Source organism: Miniopterus schreibersii (genome assembly GCF_964146895.1).
Source record: "Miniopterus schreibersii genome assembly, chromosome: 6".
In the NCBI taxonomy this organism is placed as follows: Eukaryota; Metazoa; Chordata; class Mammalia; order Chiroptera; family Miniopteridae; genus Miniopterus; species Miniopterus schreibersii.
In genome coordinates, this window is record NC_138107.1 from 33,912,511 (window position 1) to 33,932,994 (window position 20,484).

General features: G+C 39.4%; 1 protein-coding gene across 14 annotated transcripts in view; it reads left to right on the top strand.

The window, feature by feature from the left end:
* Window positions 1–586: 586 nt before the first annotated feature.
* Window positions 587–20,484, top strand: part of SENP6 (SUMO specific peptidase 6) — a gene marked incomplete at its 3' end in the record, with an annotated part of 101,803 nt that continues 81,905 nt past the window's right edge. For 2 of the 14 annotated variants that reach the window (XM_081141321.1, XM_081141312.1), the window contains exon 1: window positions 587–2,887. In XM_081141321.1, coding sequence (XP_080997447.1) covers window positions 2,836–2,887 — 52 coding nt within the window. In that variant the 5' untranslated portion in view covers window positions 587–2,835. The remainder of the gene's footprint in view (window positions 2,888–20,484) is intronic. The other 12 variants (XM_081141319.1, XM_081141322.1, XM_081141311.1 and 9 more) reach the window with 9 other exon arrangements.

Here is a 20,484-nt window from a genome sequence, read left to right on the forward strand (position 1 = left end):
TATTTATTTATTTATTTATTTATTTATTTATTTATTTATCCTCACTTGAGTATATTTTTTCCATTGCTTTTTTCACAAAAACATTGACTGGTTGTCTCCCACACCCACTCGGACCAGGGTCAGGGACTGAGCATGCAACCGAGGTATGGACCCTTGGCCGGAATTGAACTGGGGACCCTTAAGTCCGTAGGCTGATGCTCTAACCACTGAGCAAATTAGCTAGGGCATCCAAATTTTAATATAATTAGAAAACAAAAAGTAGCTTATTCTATCCACTGTAATTAATTACCCTTCCATTCGAATCTAAAGTAATTAACTTTTCTCCATTATATTTATTTTTTATGCCAGAATTAAATTGTGTTTAATATGACAGCTAAAAGTTAGCTGATACCTGACTGGAATTTGCTAAGTTTAAACAATAAAGACATGCTAGACTTTTGATAAAAATTAAACGTATAACTCAGAGAACTGGTTTTGTAGTTAGTCATATTTCTAAAATTCAGGGACATTTTCAGTAACATCTTTGAGCTTCAACAATGTATGTATAAAGGAGGGCTACTGAATATTTGTAAATATACTAAGTATATATAGTGTGACCCCCAAATGTATACACACTTAACAGCTAATAGCTCAGTTGATGTTTCTTTCCTTTCAGATTTGACCCATTGGAATTAATAATTATTCAAAGTGTGTATACATTTTGTGGACACCCTTTATTTGTATATATATTAAGTACATCTAAGTTTCAGGGACATGTCCTAAATTCCAAGTTTTCTGGGCCCCGAATATATGATACTATCAATTCTTAGTTGATCATATTCATGTGAAAGTACAGTGGTTTCAGCAAGTGCTTTTTTTTTTTTTAAGAGAAAAAGCATTCCTTTACTAGATGAAAATATCTTTAATCTTATACTCGAATATGAAAAATGCTAATTTCACTTGTAAGTGCAAATTTATAGACTAATAATTGAACTGGAAAGGAATTCAGAGATTGTTTAATCTAGTGGTTTTCATAGTGTGGTCCCCTGATCAGCAAGTAGCATTTGGATCACATGGGAACTTTTTTAAATGCAAATTCTCAGGCCTACTCCAGACCCACTGAAACTCTAGGAGTGGGAGAGAGCAATGTGTTTGAACAAGCCTTTCCAGTTGATTCTGATGCAGGCTAAAGCTGGAGAACCATTGGCTTAATCCGTACTTCCCTTTAAAAAGTGGAATTACGGAGTTCCATAGAGATTAGGTGAAATCAATAAGGAAAGCAAAACAATGACTTGGCCTGAAAGATACTAATTTACATTGCTTAAAATACATCTTTTACATCACTCCACCTTGTTTCCCAGTCCATGTGTATTAGTTTTCTACGGCTGCTGTAACAAATAGTAATTTAGCAACTTAACAAAAATTATTATGTTACAGTTCTGAAAGGTCAGAAGTACAGCATCTGTCTCACTGGGCTAAATCAAGGCATCTGCATTCTGAAAGCTCTAGGAGGGAATCCGTTTCCTTGCTTCAGGCATTACTTCTTTCAGCTTTTCTGTAGTTTCTCAATTTTCGTTATTGAACAGGTCTTATTTTTATAACGTGAAAAAAGAAAGGAAAAGAAGAAAAAAACAACAACACGATGTAGCCACCTGCAATTAATTACAGGCCTGACTTGTAAGGTAGGTTTTTGAAGTCTCTGGGGTATAAATGACAGGCTTTTTTTTTTTAAAAAAAAACAACAACAAAACAAAAATCACTCGAAGCGTACTGTAGAGTCTTCCCAGATAAATTATTTTGAAAACTTCTTTAAAAATGAATGAAGACCACAAGTCACTTTCTAAACTTCTGCTCGCACTGCCTCACGCTACCTCTCCTGTGTCGCTGGTCACGGTTTAAATCCCAAGGCCTCCGCAGAGGAGTGAACTTGCAACATCTCACGGGCAGTCGCGCTGCCACAGAGCCCACGGCGGGCGCGGGGCGGGAGGGCGCGCGCCCCGGGTCTGCCCGGCCGCGGCGGGGGCTGGACTAATCCCGTCTAGGCCGAGCTGGCGCCGCGCAGGGCCAGCCCCGCCGAGAACCGGGGTGCGGGGCTCCCCGAGTCGGCGTTCCGGGCGCCGCGCCCGCTTCGCGTGGGAGAGGGGCCGGGGCTCCGGAGGGGAGCGGCGCGGGGGGCTGCGGCGGGGGCGGGAGCCGGGCGGCAGCTCCGGCGCCCGTGGGGGAGGAGCGCGGCGGCGGCGGCTCGAGCTGCTGTGGCGACGGACGCGAGGCGGGGGCTGAGACCCACCCCTGTCCACATGGACAGTCGCAGAGGCCTCCGCTGATGCATTCGCGCCTGGGCGGGGTGGGCGGACGGCCGTAGCGGCGGCGGCGGCGGCGGCTGCAGAAGGAGCGAGGCGCCCGGGGGAGCCTGACGGTAGCGGAGACCTCGCCGCCCCAGCCGGCGGGTGCGGCCATTTTTACGGCCCGGGACGAGGGGAGGCGTGTGTGTGTGCCCGCCTTCCACCTCTCTTCCTGGGGGCGCGCGACTCGGGGAAGCTTCTCAGGCGGCTTGGGTGGGCGGTGGATGGGGAGTCGTGGGCCGAGAGGAACCGGGCCTGGGAAGCGCCGCCGTCGTCGTCGCCGCTCTCACTGCTCCGGCGGCGCCTGAGGAGAAGCCCGGAGCGGATAGGCCCGGAGCGCCCGGCCTTCTTTGTGTAGGCCCGTCTGGGCGCGGGAGCGCCCCCCGCCTGGCGGCGCAGCCCTAGGCCCGCAACCCTGAGGCGGTTATCCTCCAGCGGCGCGGCCCCTCATCCCGACGAGCGCGGCGGCGGTGCGGGCCATGGATTAAGGAGGCGGCGGCGTGGGAGAAGGAAGATGGCGGCTGGCAAGAGCGGCGGCAGCACCGGGGAGATTAATTTTCTGGAAGGTACATCTATGTCTGCCCTTGCGGGGGTGGGGCAGGGAAGGGAAATACGGGGAAATGTGGCCCCGGATCCCGGGTGTTCGGTTATTCGCGCTGGGTAGTTTGGGGGGAGGCGGTGGAGGCACCGGGGGTGGGGGTGGCCGTGGTGATGGCGGGGAGGGAATGTGCGGCGAGAGCGCTGGGTTCCCGTCGGTCGGTGCGAGGGTCTCGGTCTGGACCCGGGCGGGCGAGAGGGCGCGGGTGGAGCGGGCTGCGAGGCGGGCCTGGCGGGCGCCCTTCGGCAGTGCACGCGTAAACCTGACATTTTTGGATTCTTTTTGGTGGTGGCCTGAAGGATGAGAGGAGATTGCATTCAGGTCTTGTGTCCACGGAAAGTTTCAAAATGCTATGTTTGGGTGAGATTGGGGTCCAGCCTCAGTAGGGAGGGGAGAGGTAGTTTGACTATGTTTTATAACCCCCGGTCTTTCTTTTTCGCGAAGCTTCAGGCTTCCCTTTGCAGCCAGCATTCAGATGAGGCCTGGCCTTCTCGGATACTCTTACGGAATGTGTTCTGCTAAAAATATTTCATAATTTACCTGAAAAAAGAGAATGAGGGTCACAACTTCAATTTGGGGACAGTCACCAAAGCTAATAGACAAAGTTTGGATGGTTCCATTTGTGTTCGCTTGTGAGGGAAAGTTAAACATTTGCTGTAGGTGGACTAAAGCTAGTCCTAAGAAAAACTGTATGTTAGTTATTGTTGGAAATGGTGGTTATGGGTAACAGTATTGGCTCTTTGCCCATATAGTACGCAAGGACTGCCAAAATACAGCTAAATTCATTGTAGTTGTGGACCAAGAACGTTAATGTGCACTTTGCTTAGTTTGGTTATGGGTTCATTGTTTACACTGGTAATTGAGCACACACACAGCGTTTAGGAAGATGAATGTATCTGCTGGTGCAGGGATTGTTACAAAGTCTGGTAATTCATAAGATGATTTTCATATACAGTGTAAGTGATACTTTTTAAAAAATAATTAGAAACATTTCTAAATTAAAGTACCACTTAACTGTAGTAACAGGTTCTTTAAGAGGGTGTTAAGGGGTGGGTATGCCTTGTTTATGGTTTTATTAATGGCCTGCAACACAGTAGGTACTCAACATTAGTCTAATGAACGAATGGGCACTAATAGATGTAGGTGGGAAAAGAAGCCTTCATTTACTTAATTCTTCTTCCATGAGTATATACCAAAGCAAAAGGACTCTTACCTCGTTCTGCAAGCTACGCTTTATCTGAAAGTGATGCGAGTTTGATAGGAGATTCCTGGTAAGAAGATGTGGAAAGCTTATGTTTTTCTGGGTTCATTTAATGTTACATCCATTCTACTTTTATTCTAGTTTGGGCAGAACAGGTGCTATTAGAGCCTGATAGTGGTGCAGCTTGTGTTAACAGGTGGTGCTGTGTGCATCATTTTTTTTGTCTTGGTATTGGAACCTCAAAAGATAGCTTACTGATGCTTGTTATATTCTGTATGCAGATGATTGTACTTTTGTGCTGCGTTAAGTTTTGGGCTTCTGTATGCTTCTGATTCAGTTTTAAGTTTTGACTGTATGAACATGGGATAGAAAAAGTACAAATAAAGGCAACAGATACAGGGCAGATGTGAATTTCAAACTATTGCTTTTAGTTTATTCTAACTTAAGGGCCTGTGAATGTCCAGGTGTGATAAATTTGAGTGTCATCATGTCTCCTTCAGCATTCTCATAAAGAAAGCAAATGGTAATGTGTTTAGAATGTGAACATAAGGGAAAGCAAGGATTTCAGTTTCTTGTTGAGTTTTCATATATTGTACTGAATTTTTTGAAATAAATAGAATAATATTCACTAATTGTATTTTTTGTGTCTGATTCTCTTTTTTTTTTTTTTTACACTTGCCATACATTTCGTATTACCATGTTTACATGTTTTCAAAAGGCTTCTTTTCTTGTAGGCCCTTAAGATTTAATATTTAAACACGTACATGGTATACTTTCCTTATTCGCCAGTAGGCTTCTTGAAAAACTGATGTAGGTTTTCATTCACTCATGAAGTATTTATAGCCTACTTTGTGCTAGACACTGTACCAAGGTGACTATAGCAGTGTATAAGGTAGTTAAGGCCTGGTGTGGCTCAGTTGGTTGTGCTCCCCATGCACCAAGAGGTCACCAGTTTGATTCCCAGTCAGGGCACATGGCCAGGTTTCTGGCTCGATCCCCAGTAGAGGATGTGCAGGAGGCAGCTGATTGATGTTTCTCTCTCTCCCCCCCTCCCGCCTCCCTCTCTCTTTCCCTCTCTCTCCCTCCCCTTCCTCTATAAAAATCAATAAAAACATATATCTTTTTAAAAAGATAGGGCCCCTGGCTTCATAGAACTTACATTTTAATGGGAGGTACTCTTAATAAATAACTATACATTAATCCATTTAGAACAATCTTACCCCAGGTTTTCACATAGTTCCCTTCTTTATTTTATTCAGGTCTGCTCAGACCTCACAACCTACTTAAAATGTCACACTGCCACACACACACACACAAACACACGGTATTCCCTTTTACTATTTTATTTTCATATTGGCACTTATCTCATGATAAATGTATGTTTACATGTTTTTCAGTCCTAATATAAATAAGCTCCATGAAAGCAATGACTTTGCTTTCTCACCATCATATTTCTTACACCTGGAACATATTTGTTGTTAATGAAATAAACAAGATAATATGATAAAGGCTATGAAAGAATGATAATTATGGAACAATGAAAGAATGGGGAAGCCATTTTACATAGTGTTAAAAAGTCAGGAAAGGCCTTCCTGTGAGGCGGTGACACCTGAGTTAAGGTAACACCTTAACCATGGGACACTTCAGAGAGGATGATGTGAGTAAAGGTTCTGAGATGATAATACATGGTCCCATTTGTTAAAAAGGTCATGGGTGACATGTAGCAAGCAAAGGAGAGAGTGATATGAAAGAGAAGCAGATCTATCATATAAGATCATAAATTTTTATTTCATTTTGAGAAGTGAGAAGTCATTCAAGAGTTGGGGCAAAGGGGTGTCATGATGTAGGGTTTGTCTTTTAAAAGTATCACTGACTGCTCACTGTGGAATGACTTAGAGAAGAGCAGGAGTAAAAGCAGGAACGTGAGATAGAATATTAATTAGAATAGAGCTCTGTATGGGATAGTAGCAGTGAAGGCTGGGGAGAAGGAGTGGGGGACTGGAGATAGGTTTGGATGCAGAGCTAGCAAGACTGTAATGGATATACTGAGGGTCCGAGTAAGGGAGGAATCCAAGACGACTCCCAGGTTTTTATTTGAGGCGTTGGTGGGTAGTTTCATTTACTGAGGTAGAGTGGACTGGTAGAGGAACGGGAAGTTTATAGCTCTGCTTTGGTCAAATGGAGTTTGAGATGCCTTTATTCTAAGTTATGTTTTACATTCCTATACCCATTAAGTAAATGCTGTTGCCAACCATTTCCTTTTCTGGCTTCATTAGGGGAAAGGAGGCTTACTGTCAACTGTTGTACTTTATTTTGTGAATTTAATTAGATCACAGCTTGTGTTGAATTTTTTTCTTTCTCTTCTTTGACTTGATTCATTCTGTTGTATTTATCTAAGGTTGTCTTATCCCCCTTTTCAGTTGTGGTAGTTTGGCAGGTTTCTCTTCATTCTTTCAACAGATATTTATGGAGCAACTGTAATGTTGTAGGTGCTACGCTGAGAGGCACAGTGATGAGGGGGAAAGTGTTGCTTCATGGAGTTTTTGGTCCAGTGAGGAAAGTCAGTGCTCAAATAGTCACACTTGTAAATGTAAAATTATAACTATCAAGTGCAGCAAAAGGGGATTATTCATAATAATGAGAATTTGCTCTAATCAGGGCAGTTCGACGGGTGAATAAGAGAAGAAGAGGTGGGGCGATGGCGCTTTGCAGTCAGAGGGAATAAAATAGAGGGAGCATGCCATGTGTAGGGGGCCCAGGGGAGGACAGTGTGGTGCCGGCAAGGAGAGGAGTACAAGACAAGCTTGGAGGACTGTACCATTATCAAATTGGTTTTAAAGGAGGCCACTGGCTGCCACATAGACGAAGCTTAGAGGGGAGCAAAAGATTATCAGTGAGAGCATTAGGACACCATTGCATACAGGGCAGAGGTGATATTAGCCAGCTCAGTCGTGGAAACCTCCTGATACTTGCCCCTTCTCTCCCCTGGAACCTTTAACAAGTTTACTTCCTCTCATGTTAGTTTCTTCTTTTTCATGCTGCTCTTACACATATCTAGTTTGTTTTCCCTTTGCCTTTTTTCTTCTCCCAGATAATTGCTTCATCAATATTTTCTTCCATTTCCTTCTGCCTTCCCTTTTCATATACACACACACCTCTGTTTGTTTTCCTATTTATTCTGGGCCCATCTCCCTTTGTGGACTTTGCCCAGTAGGCTGAAAAGACTGCAGTGTTGTCCTCTATACCAGCAAAATTGCTTTTGTCTCCAAGTGAGAAGTGTCTTCCATTTCCCCTGAGCCATATTTAGCCATATTACTTGGTTATAAATGCATATAAATGTAGTTCAACCCAGTTAGTTTGTCCCTTTTACTGGGGACAGTAAATACTTCACAGTACCTCTTAATTAAAGCACAATTTCTCCTAGATGATTGGCATTCCATGAATATGCACAAACTCTTTAGTTTCCATCTGCTCCGGGGAACACACCACAAAGTTCTCCATATAACCCTGCTGTTTTCTTTTCATTGCACCGCTTTTATTTATTTATTTATTATTATTTTTTTTAATTTATCTTTATTGTTGAAAGTATTACAGACACCCCCTTTTCCCCACCTTGACCCCTCCATCCTTACCCCCCAGGCCTTCAACACACTGTCTGCCCGCTCATGGGTGATGCATGTAAGTTCTTTGGTTAACCTCTTCTCACCCCCTACTCCCTCTGAAATTCGTCACTCTGTTGCGTGCTTCAGTGTTTCTGATGGCACCACTTTTAAAAACTACATCATGGTGCCACTCCTTATTTACTCCTTACATAAGTATATGTATTTCCTGGTTTCACAGATACTGTAATTCAGCATCCAGCTCTACTACTTACTAGCTGTGTGATCTTGGGTAGATTATTTAAACTGTGTTTTCATATGTGTAAAACAAGGATAATAATTGTAGTTCCCTCATAAAGTTGCCATGAAGGTTAAGTGTGTCAATATATATTAAATTCTTAGAACAATTCCAGGCCTGTAATCCCAAGCACTATGTGTTAGTTGGTGTTATATTTATTTTTTTAGCAGGTAGAGAAAAGAACATCTTTTTTTTGCTTTCCTTCTCCATCTTGCCTCTTTTTTAATTTGAATTTTAGCTTTTATTCTTTTTCTTTCACTTACTGCCTTTTTTCTAGGTATTAGCCAGTTTTCTGTTAGGGGACCCATAGCAAGTTAGTGGGAAAATCAGAATTGGAACTTGGGACCTGACTTATAGCCTTAGCCTCCGTCAGCATGTCCTTTCTCCCTCACGTCTTTATCCCTTTGCTTCCACATCTTCCTCTTACCTGCTTTACCTTTGGGAGGAGGGGTGGACAAGAGAAGGCAAAATAATAGGGGATTATGGGGGTTTATCACTTGTTGATGAAGCAAAACTCTAAGAAGGCAAAAGCAGAAGCCACAGATTTCTCTTTAAAAAAAAAATGTTTTTATTGATTTCAGAGAGAGGAAGGGGAGAGAAATATCAGCGATAAGAGAGAGGCATTGATTGGCTGCCTCCTGCATGCCCCCTACTGGGGATCGAGCCCAAAACCCGGGCATGTGCCCTGACAGGGAATTGATGAGACCTCCTGGTTCAGAGGTCGACTCTGGGCCAAAGATCTCTTAAGGACCAACCCCAGAAGTTACACAATATTTCTTCTGCCACATTCTGTTGGCCAAAATGTCACAGAGCCAGCCCAGATTCAAGGGGGGGAGAATTAGACCCCACCATTGAAAGGGAACAGTGACAAAAAATACGCAGCTATTTTTAATCTACACAGCCATCTTTACTCTCTCATACCTATGTGGTTTTTGTTTTTTGTTTTTAATTCAACAGTCATAATATTTCTTAAACTTGAAAATGGCAGTTCTTATGAGATTCAAAAGTTTCTAATTTTTGGACAGTTGAGGAAGCTAAAAATAACAAAGTAGGCCACACAATTTGAAATTTGTTTTAAAGGTATAAGTAACAACATAAAGTCATTATTTTTTACTTTCCTTTGATCAAGGACTGATTCAAGAGTTTCTGAAGCGAGGCAAGTATAAGTAAGAAAAGAGGAAGAATGTTAGAAACTTTTTCTTTTTTATTTCATTTAATGATGTCTGTATTATGCTGGAGTTGTTACTGTAATATTTTTCATTTTCATAACGTAAACTCGTAGAAAACATAGTCACACTATTTACAGTAGTAAATATTAAATCAACACTGTATCAAGACATTTCTCTAAAAAGGACCAATAGACCAATGAAAAGTTGCTCAACCTCACTAATTATCAGAGAAATGCAAATTAAAACCACCATGAGATATCATCTCACACCTGTCAGAATTGCTATCATCGATAAATCAGCAGACAGTAAGTGTTGGCGAGGATGCGGAGAAAAGTGAACCTTCTTGCACTATTGGTGGGAATGCAGTTTGGTGCAGCCACTGTGGAAAATAGTATGGAGTTTCCTCAAAAAAATTAAAAATAGAACTGCCTTATGACCCAGCAATTCCATGTCTGGGAACATATCTGAAGAAACCCAAAACACTAATTTGAAAGAATATATGCCCCCTATGTTCATTGTGTCATAATTTACAATAGCCAAGATTTGGAAGCAATCTAAGTGCCCATCAGCAGATAAGTGGATAAAAAAGCTGTGGAACATGGAATACTACTTGACCATAAAAATAAAAAAAACTTTTTTCGACATTTGAATGGAACTAGAGGGTATTATTGTAAGTGAAATAAGTCAGACAGAGAAAGACAAATACCATATGATTTCACGTATATGAAATCTAAAAAACAAGGTAAATGAACAAATAAAACTGAAACAGACTCATATATACAGAGAATATTTTGATGGTTGTCAGAAGGGAGGAGGGGGTTAGGGGACTGGGTGAAAAAGATGAAGGGCTTAAGAAGTGCAGATTGGCAGTTACAAAATAGTCATGGGGATGTGAAGTACAGCATAGGGAATATAGTCACTAATACTGTAATTATGTATGGTGCCGGGGGTGGTACTAGGCTTATTGGGAGGATCGCTTTGTAAGTCACATAAATGTCTAACCAGTATGCTGTACATCTGAAACTAATCTATTGAATGTCAACTGTAATTGAAAAAGTAATTAAAAAAACAAAAGAGAGATTTCAAAAGAAAAACTAAGAAGGAAACCCCCAGGACTACATCAGTACAAAACACAATAGTTATTCTACAAAGTCAAAGTCAAACTGTTAATGATCACAGTTACAACCCACTTAAGTTGTACACTTAAGTCACATTACTTGGAGTGATGCAACAATGGACGATCCATTATTATCAGCTGCAAATTGCCATCATCAGCTAAAAAAGGCCATTAGTACTTAGGATAGATAATATATGCAGTATTCATTTGACACTAAAGATGGTGTTGCTTTGCCCTGGCCTGTTGGTTCAGTTGGTTGGAGCGGCATCCTGTACATCAGAAGGTTTCAGGTTTGATCCTGGGTTGTTCGGGAGGCAACTGATCAATGTCTGTTTTTCAGTCTCTCCCTCCCTCCCCTTCTCCCCTCCCTCCCTCCCTTCTTCTCTCTTCCTCTCTCCCTCTCTCCCTCTCTGTCTCCCTTCCTCTCTCTCTGAAAATTAACATAAACAGCCCGGCCGGGTGTGGCTCAGCGGTTGAGCATCGACCTAGGATCCAGGCGATCGGGGTTCGATTCCCGGTCAGGGCACATGCCCGGGTTGCGGGCTTGATCAATGACTCTCATCATTGATGTTTCTGTCTCTCTCTCCCTCTCCTTTCCTCTCTCTGAAATCAATAAAGATATATTTAAAAAAAAAAAATCAACATAAACATATCTTTGGGCGAGGATTAAAAATAAAAATAAAAATGGTATTGCTTTTAGCCCCTATTTTGGGGGCTACCTTAGGGTTTTGTACTTCCCAGGACCTTTTACATCTATCACCAAAAATTAGGACCTCTTGTTTCCAGAGGATACAGACATCCATTGCCAAAATTTAGGACAGTCTCAGGCAAATTGGGATGTTTGGTAGATATTCTGCCTTGTCCCAAGTTATCAACTACCTTGAGGCTATGTGAAACTAAAGGCTTAAGTAATATATATAAAAAAAACCCAACAAGCCATATTTTAATCTTGTTTTTGGAAGGTTTTTTGATATTTCAAGTAACATTTCGTCCTTGGTTTTGAATATGGGTCGTTTCCCCCCCCCCCCCATATTAACTGCATTACAATCTTTGAAACAGCAGGGAGAAAAAATAGGGCTGGTCTTGTGTACAGTAAATTTCATTTTGTGCAAAAATTGAGGCCATTTTTTAGGACATGAAGAGCTAGAAATTCTCCAAGACTTGTTTATAGACTGTAAAGTAACCTGTTGTTTTTCCTCTATTCAAGAATCTGTAAACTTTCTGCCCCTACAACAGTGAATATCAATCTGCCACTAAATATTGGAGACATTATGACCTTGGCTGACTTTCCTCCATGGAAATCAATATCTTCTCTGCCTCCGTAACTCCAATGGCCACAGTCTGGACCAATTGGGTTTCCAAAAGTTCCAATGTTTTGGCCATTTAATCTTTTTTCTTCAGTTCACTTTGGTCTCCATTCTCTATCATCATCGCAGGAAATATCAAAGAATAATTTAGTTTTGTCACAATAGCAATTAAATCTGAGAATCTTTTTTGTTGCTGTTTATTTTGTCTGAGAATCTTGAGCATTTTCTTCACAAGTTTGAGTATCAACTCTTTTTTTTTAAAAAGACACCCAATTTCCGTTTTTTTTTTTTTTAAACATATTTAAAAAAAAATTGATTTCAGAGAGAGGAAGGGAGTGGGAGAGAGAGAAACATCAATGATGAGAGAGAGTCATTGATTGGCTGCCTCCTGCGCGTGCCCTACTGGGGATTGAGCAACCTGGACATGTGCCCTGACTGGGAATCGAACCTTGACCTCCTGGTTCATAGGTTGACGCTGAACCACTGAGCCACACCAGCCAGGCTGAGTATCAGCTTTTGAGTCTCCTTTGTCTTCACTATTTCCAGGCTTTACAGTTTCTCAAGTTGATCTTTTAATTTAAGTTTATTATAGAACTGTCCATTTTCTCCGTGTCAAGCTATGCGTTTGCACTTTCACAATTAAAGTGTTTCATTGGCCCGTCTTACTGAGTGCTGAGTTCCCCTGTCATTTTGATGGTCGTCCTCTTGTACAGCTGAAAGAATATTTGGAGCCACTTGGCTTTTGCAATCATTACGGAGTTGTTGATTTTCTAGCTTTGGAACTTTGTGTGCATCATCTTGAGCTAACTGTATTTTAAAAAATTGAGAACCAACTGTGTTACTTTGGGATAAGGTAATGCCACTTGATATTCATGTTCCATAGAAGATCAGTGAGCTTCCAGCAATGCCAACAGCACCAGACTTCTGCCTTATGATAGCCTTGGATAGAACTAAACTGCATATTGGTATCCTGCCGAAAGGTCCATAGAAGTCTTGGAATGAAGTTAATAAAGCAGAAAACACTGACAATAAATAGCTGGATCCTGAGGCAAAGAATATTGGGGTTTTGGTGACTCACACAGAATTCTAATTTAATTTCTCCCAAGAATATAATATATTCAGACTTCATCATGAGGTAGTATTTGACAATCTATTTGTCTTCTGTACCAAGGGATAAAGGTTTGTGGATTAGGAATTTGAGAAAATCACCTCAGCTGTGTGATTTTTTTTTTTTTTTTCTCCTGCTTCATATAGCATTTGTGGTAGTCATTTGGTGGTAGCTTGGCTGGTCTGGAGGTTCCAAGATGGCTTTATTCAAATGTGTGACCTCTGGCAAGTATGGAAAGTTAGAGCCTAAAGGCCTCTTTATGTGGTTTCTGCATCAGGGTACTCAAACTTCTAACATTGTGGCCCAGGGCTCCAATAGACTGCCTTTGGAGAATCTTGACAGGTTCTTAAGAAAGAGAGGGTCTGTAACACTACAGAGGCACCTAAAATTCTTTTACTGGAATTTTCTTATATTTGCATTTAATTCTGTATATTTTCTTTTGCTGCTTTTATATTTCTAAGTTGCAGAAATTAACTTCTGTCTCAGTGATCCTTCAAAAAAATTTTGTCCTATTTTTTCATTGTAAAATCTTAATAGTTTAAAAATTATTGGGAAATATTTCACATATATTACTCTATTTCACATATATGTAAAATATATGTGAAATAGAGTAATATATTTAAAAGTTCACATTCTAGCCCTGGCTGGTGTGGCGCTTTCTCTCATCAATGTTTCTGTCTGCCTCTCCTTTCCTCTCTCTCTAAAACCAGTAAAAAAACATATTAAAAACCAACTCACGTTCTACTTCCTAGCCTAAAGAAAATATCACCAATATAGTTGAAGCTGGGGTAAACCCTTTCCTTTTGGCATCTTCCTACTTCCTCTCCAGGGGTAAGCACCATCCTTCATTTGGTAGTTTTCATTTACTTTACTCTTTTTAAAAAAAAAAAAAAAAAAAGATTTTAGAGAGGGAGGAAGGGTGGGGGGGAGAGAGAGAAAGAAAGAGAAAAAAAGAAAGAAGGAAAGAAGGAAGAAAGAAAGGAGAGAGAGAGAAACATCGATGTGAGAGAAATATGGCAATCTGTTGCTTCTCGCTCGTGTCCCAACCTGGGATCAAACCTGCAACCTATGTATGTGCCCTGACTGGGAATAGATCCAGCTATCTTCCAGACTCTCCAACCAACTGAGCCACACTGGCCATGGCTGTATTTTACTCTGTATATCTCTGAAGTGTGTGTGTATAAATTATTTTGCATATTTTATAAATCATCTCTGTTATTTTTTTTTTTGCAACTTTCCATTCTTACAGCATTGTTTGAGAGATTAAATAATGTTGATAAGTGATTCTAGTGCTTTTATTTATTAAAATCATTTTTTTTAATCCTCGCCTGAGACCGGAGGATATGTTTATTGATTTGAGAGAACTGGGGGGAGGGGGGAGACAGAGACAGCGATATCTATATCTATCAGTTGCCTCCCATACTCACTCCGACAGGGGATTGAACCTGCAATCTAGGTATGTGCCCTGACTGGGAATCAAACCCTCAACCTTTTGGTGTGCAGGATGACGCTCCAACCAACCGAGCACACGGCCAGGACTCTAGTGCTTTCTTTTTCATTATTATTTAGTATTTCATAGTATGAATATACTACATTTTATTTATAAATTTTCGTTTGTGGAAATTTATGTTGTATCCAACTTTTTACTATTATATATGTTTTACTAGGAATATCTTAGTATATCTCATATTCCTACTATTAACTTTTTTTAAAAGTTTATTTCCTGTGTACCTGTGTGTTTATCTAGGGCGGAAGTCACCAAACTTTTTCTATGAAGGGCCAGATAGTAAATATCTTACATTTTGCAGTCCAAACAGTCTCTGTCACAATAACTCAGTGCTGCCATTTTAGCAAGGAAGTCCTAATAGGTAATACAAATGGGTGTGGTGGTTTGCTGGTTGAACTTTTTGGACCCTGAAATTTGAATTTCTTAAAATTTATGTGTCAAAATATTCTTAATAATTTTTTTCCCTTAACCATGTAAAAATTAAAAATATAAAAGCCATTCTTAGCTCATGGCCTTTATGAAAATAGTCAGCAGGCTGTACTTTGTTGACACCTCATCTAGTGTCTCCTAGCAATGGAATTATTGGGTCATGTGCAATTTCAGCTTCACCTAGGTATGCTAAATTGATCTCCAAAGTTCTTTGACTAGCATTTTTTAAGCTTTCCTGTTTATACACATCATTACCCATTTGATATTATCTGATGTTTTAGTTTTTGCCAATCTGATGGGGTTATCAGACGGTTCTTTGAATTTCTAATACTCTGGTTTATAGTGGGGGGGGAATACAGGTGTTTTTCAATTTATGATGGTTCAACTTAAAATTTTTTGACTTTATGTGGTGTGAAAGTGATATGCATTCAGTAGGTACCATACTTTGAACTTTGAATTTTGGTCGTTTCCTAGGCATGACATGCTGTTCCATACGCTCCGGTGATGCTGGGCAGCAGCAGCGAGTACAGCTCCCAGTCAGGCATGTAGTCACAAGAGTAAACTACTGTTACTTTACAGTGTATTCATTGTAGATGATTATGCCCAACTGTAGGCTAATATAAGTGTTCTGAGCATGTTTAAGGTAGGCTGGGCTAAGCTGTGACATTTGGAAGGTTAGGTGCATTTTCGACATATTTTCAATTTAGGGATGGGGTTTTTGGGATATAACACGCTCATAAATTGAGGAGCAACTGTATAGCAGGTCCTTGAATAACAGTGTTTCCTTCAGTGTCATTGCATTATGTTGATAAGATTTAGTAGGAACTTAACTGGTTTTTTTTTTCTTTTTTAAAAATTTTTATGCATTTATTTGAGCCAAAGTGATGATATGTGCTAAAATTATATCATGGTTTTGTTATATGTCATTTCACTTAAAGTCATAGAACTTATCGATGATGTTAAGTGAAAACTTACTGTATTTTTATTGCTGCATTAAAAAATATTGTTCATTTCTTGTCCAATATTCAAAAAATATTTAGTGCCAGCCTAGAGTTAATCTCTATTCTATGTGCTTGGGATTCATATGTAAACTAAACAAAAACACCCAATGAGTTTTTGTGTTTTGTGTGTGTGTTTCCTCTGTTCTTAATTGCTTGTTCCTTTCTTCCTCCCATTTTGTTTTTCTGGTGGAATGTTGGGGTTCTTCATATGCTCTGGATAGTAAATCTTGATTGAATTATATGGATTGAACATGTCTTATGAAATTACTTATTTTTTAAATAAATAGAATACTTTTATGAGCAGAATTTTTTTAATGTAGTCATTTGTTGTTTTCTTAATGTCTTCTGCTTTTTATAAGACAGGAAATGCTTTGGTGTTATGGTACTTTGCATTATAACTTTTGTTGTTGGTTTTTATTAATTACTGTTCATTTCTTTAATTCTTATGACAGTAAGAGAGTGCCAGTCAACTATGCAGGCTGTGGTAACAATTTGAAAATCTATTTGTAGTATATGCTTTATGTTGTCTTTACAGTAAAAAATATTTTAAAGACTTTATTAAATATTTGCAAACCATATATCTGATAAGGGGTTAATATCCAAAATATATAAAGAACTCACACAACTCAACACAAAAATCAAATAATCCAACTTAAAAAATTGGCAAAGGACCTGAATAGACATTTTCCAAAGAAAACATTTAGATGGCCAACAGATACACTAAAAGGTGCTCAGTATCATTCATCATCAGTGAAATGCAAATCAAAACCACAATGAGATATCACTTCAGGCCCGTTAGATGGCTGTCAACAAAAAGACGAGATAACAAATACTGGAGAGTATGTGGAGAAAGAAAACCCTTATGTACTGTTGATGGGATTGCAAATTGGTATAGCCACTATGGAAAACTGTATGGAGGTTCCTCAAGAAATTAAAAATAGAACTATCATGTGATCCAGCAATTCCACTTATATTTGAAGAAAATAAAAACGCTATGTCAAAAAGATATCTGCGCTTCCGTGTTCCTAGCAGCATTATTTACTATAACCAAGACATGGAAACAATCTAAGTGTCCATCAACTAATGAATGGATAAAGAAGATGTAATGTATATACATGCATACACACACAATGAGATTTTTTTCAGCCATAGGAATGAAGTGCTGCCATTTGTACCAATGTGAATGGACCTTGAGGACATTGTGCTAAGTGAAATAAGTCAAATAGAGAAAGACAAATTTGTATGATATGTGGAATCTTTAAAGAAAATAAACTCCTAGAAGAAGATCAGATTTGTGGTTACCAGAGGCAGAGGATGGGGGTGGAAGACTTGGATGAAGGTGGTCGAAGGATACAAACTTCCTTTTATAAGATAGATAAGTAATGCAATGGGGATGTAATGTATAAAATGATCACTACAGTTAACACTCCTATATGGCATATTTCAAAGTTGTTAAGAGAGTAAATCCTGAGTTTTCATCACAAGGAAAAAGCACTTTTTTTCTTTTTTGTATCTATGAGATGATGGATGTTAACTTGTGGTAATCGTTTCACAATACATGTAAGTCAAGTCATTATGCTGCACACTTTGAATTTAAACAGTGCTGTGTGTCAATTATATTTCAATAAAACTGGAAAAAGAGTACCATTTTTTTCCTAACCATGCAAACATTTTTCTTATTTTTTTAGGTTTACAGCAAAGTAGAAAGGAAGATACAGAGATTTCCTATATACCTCCTATCCTTGCACATGCATAGCCTCCACCAGTATCACCATCCCCCATCAAAGTGTACATTTGTTACAATTGATAAACCTATATTACATTATAATCACCCAAAGTCCATAGTTTACATTATGGTTCACTCTTAGTGTTGTAGAGTTTATGGGTCTGGACAAATGTATACTGGCATGCATCCATTATTGTAGCATCATACAGAGTGTTTTCACTGCCATAAAAACCTGTGCTCCACCTATTCATCCCTCAGCTCCTCCCTGCCTTCACCTCATCTCTGGAAACAACTGATTTTTTTTAGTGTCTCCATAGTTTTGCCTTTTTCAGAATGCATATACAATTGGCCCTCTGTATTTGCAGATTCTGCATCCACAGATTCTACCACCATGGGTCAAAATATTTGGGGGGGAAATGTTGCATTGTTGCTGGTGTGTACTTTGTGGTTAGGCCTGCCATGGTTGTGTCTGAACAGGTACAGACTTTATTCTAGTCATTATTTCCTAAACAGTACAGTATAACAACTATTTACATAGATAGAATTTACATTGTATTAGGTATTATAAGTAACCTATAGATCATTTAAAGTATATGGGAGGATGTGTGTAGGTCTTATGCAAATACTGTGTAGTTTTATATAAGGAATTTAGCATCTGCAGATTTTGGAATCCGAGTGGCATCCTGGAACAAATCTCCCATGGAGACTAAGGGACAATGGTTGTTAAAATCGTACAGTATGTAGCCTTTTCATAATTGGCTCCTTTCACTTGGTATTGTACATTTTAGCTTCCTTCATGTCCTTTCATGGCTTGATAGCTCATTTCTTTTTAGTGCCAAATAATATTCCATTGCCTGGATGTACCACAGTATCCATTCACGTACTAAAGGACATCTTGGTTGCTTTTGAGTTTTGGCAGTTATGATAAAGCTTCTATAAGCATCTGTTTGCAGGTTTTAGTGTGGACATAAGTTTAGTGTGGACATAAGAGGTGTGAGAGCTGAATATCGATCAGTTGTCTCCTGCATGCCCTCCACTGTGTACTGAGCCCTAAACCCAAGCATGTGCCCTGACTGGGAATTGAACCAGCAACATTTTGGTGCATGAGACGGTTCCCAACCAACTTAGCCACACTCGCCAGGGCTATTCCTGTTTCTTAAAAGTTTTCAAGAAATTACTGGAGAAGCCTTCTGGGTCTGAGTTTCTTTATGGGGAGATTTGTAATAATGAATTCCATTTCTTTTATTGATACAGCAATGTTCAAATCTTCTTTTTCTTTTGTCAGTTTGGTTCTGTTTGTGCCTTCATAGGCATTTAGGTTTGTTTTCTCTAGTTAACTAAGACAGTTCTTAGCCATCCATCCAATTTCCATCTTTCATTGATTTAGTTACATTGCACATCTGCTGTTAACCTCCCTTTCTGGGTTCTTTTGTTCTTATGGGTTTCTGCTTTTTCCTCTCCTTTCATTCCTTTCATTTTAGTGAGGGTATAGAGAAAAATGCATATACTTGATTTGTGATACTTATCTGGGCTCTCTCAAGGTTTATCTTTCTCTTTTCTGAATTTTGTAAGTGGTGTATAGTGAATGTAATTTTCCACTCTCATTTCAAATGTCAGCCATAGCAGCATGTTGAAATGTGATACTCTGAAGGACTTTTGAGGATTAAGTTTTTGTCGCTCTAAACTTGTTTTTAAAATTTGTTTGCTTTTTATGTTTTTTCTCACTGGTAGTTACCACTTTCTTGAGGTTATGGTCTTTCATTTAATTTATAGATTCTTATCTGCTGTCAATTAGGAAATCATATGACTAGATTTGTTAGAATTGTGTGTACAGAACCCCAGTTCTTTTAGTGCATAAAATAATGTCTCTTGACTTTTCACTGTCTACTGGCTGTTTTTGTTAACTTGCCTCTCTGTTTCAGAGCTTCTTCCGTGTCTGCTGTTTCTTAAAGTTAACCAACCTAAATTAATCCTTAAGCCAAAGACACACATTTTGGAGTGACAAATTCTGTTCCCCTGCAGCTTCTAGGCTACAAACCTATATAGCAGTACTGATACTGTAGGCAATTGTTACACAATGTTATTTGTGTAATGCATAGACATTAAGATGGCTATGACATCACTAAGTGATAGGAATATTTCAGTTACATTTTAATACGTATATAATCTTCATATATTATATGCTGTTCGTTTTTTACGAAACTTTATTATGTAGTGCATGACTGCTATGAATGAGACATCAGTTTTGATGATCATACCTTGGATACCTGGCTGAGGTAGTGATTGTCAGGTTTCTCAGTGTCAGTTTACTTTATTGCCTCTTCTATTGTTAACTCTTTGGAAATGAGTTACCAAGTCCAGTGTATACTGAAGGGAAGGGGAATTAAGTTTCATCTCTTAGAAGAGAGAGTTTGTACATAAATTATTTGGATTCTTCTGTAAGGAAGACATGTCTTTCTTCCCCTTTTATTTATTCAGTTATTTATAGCAGTATGGACTCATGAGTATTTATTTTATTTTGGGGGGTTGTCGTCCAATACTGTTACTTATTTTTGCTAAAATTATTTCACTTTTATTTAGCTGTTGATAAAAGGTGAAAGGTTTATATCTGAAGAGAAACCAGAGTATTGTTTAGCTATTGGGAGGCTCTTTCAGATTGATTCCTTTAATCTTTTGACATGCCCCCATCTTTTTTTTTTTTTTTTAAAGCACCTCCTTGCTTTCTGGCACGAAAAAATACTCCAGGCTTGTCTTGTATTTTTTCTGCCTTCTCCCTAGAATCATTCATTTCTCTTTGCAGTGCTGATTTCTTTTATTGGAGAATGGTATTTAGAAAGCAAGATATGGTTGTAGGTTTTCTTACTGTACTGGGGTGTCACTGCTCCTAGACCTCAGAGGACAGAGCCTTAGCTCTGTATACTACCATGGTATAATACATATCTACATTTCTTTCTGTATCTAGCTGTCCATATATATATATCAAATAACTATGAGCTCATACTGATACCTCTTACTGTAATGGACTCTCTTTCTTCTAGATTTCCTCACTTGCTTTTTTATAACCTCTTTCTCTGACAGGGAGAAACCTTGCTCCATTATATAT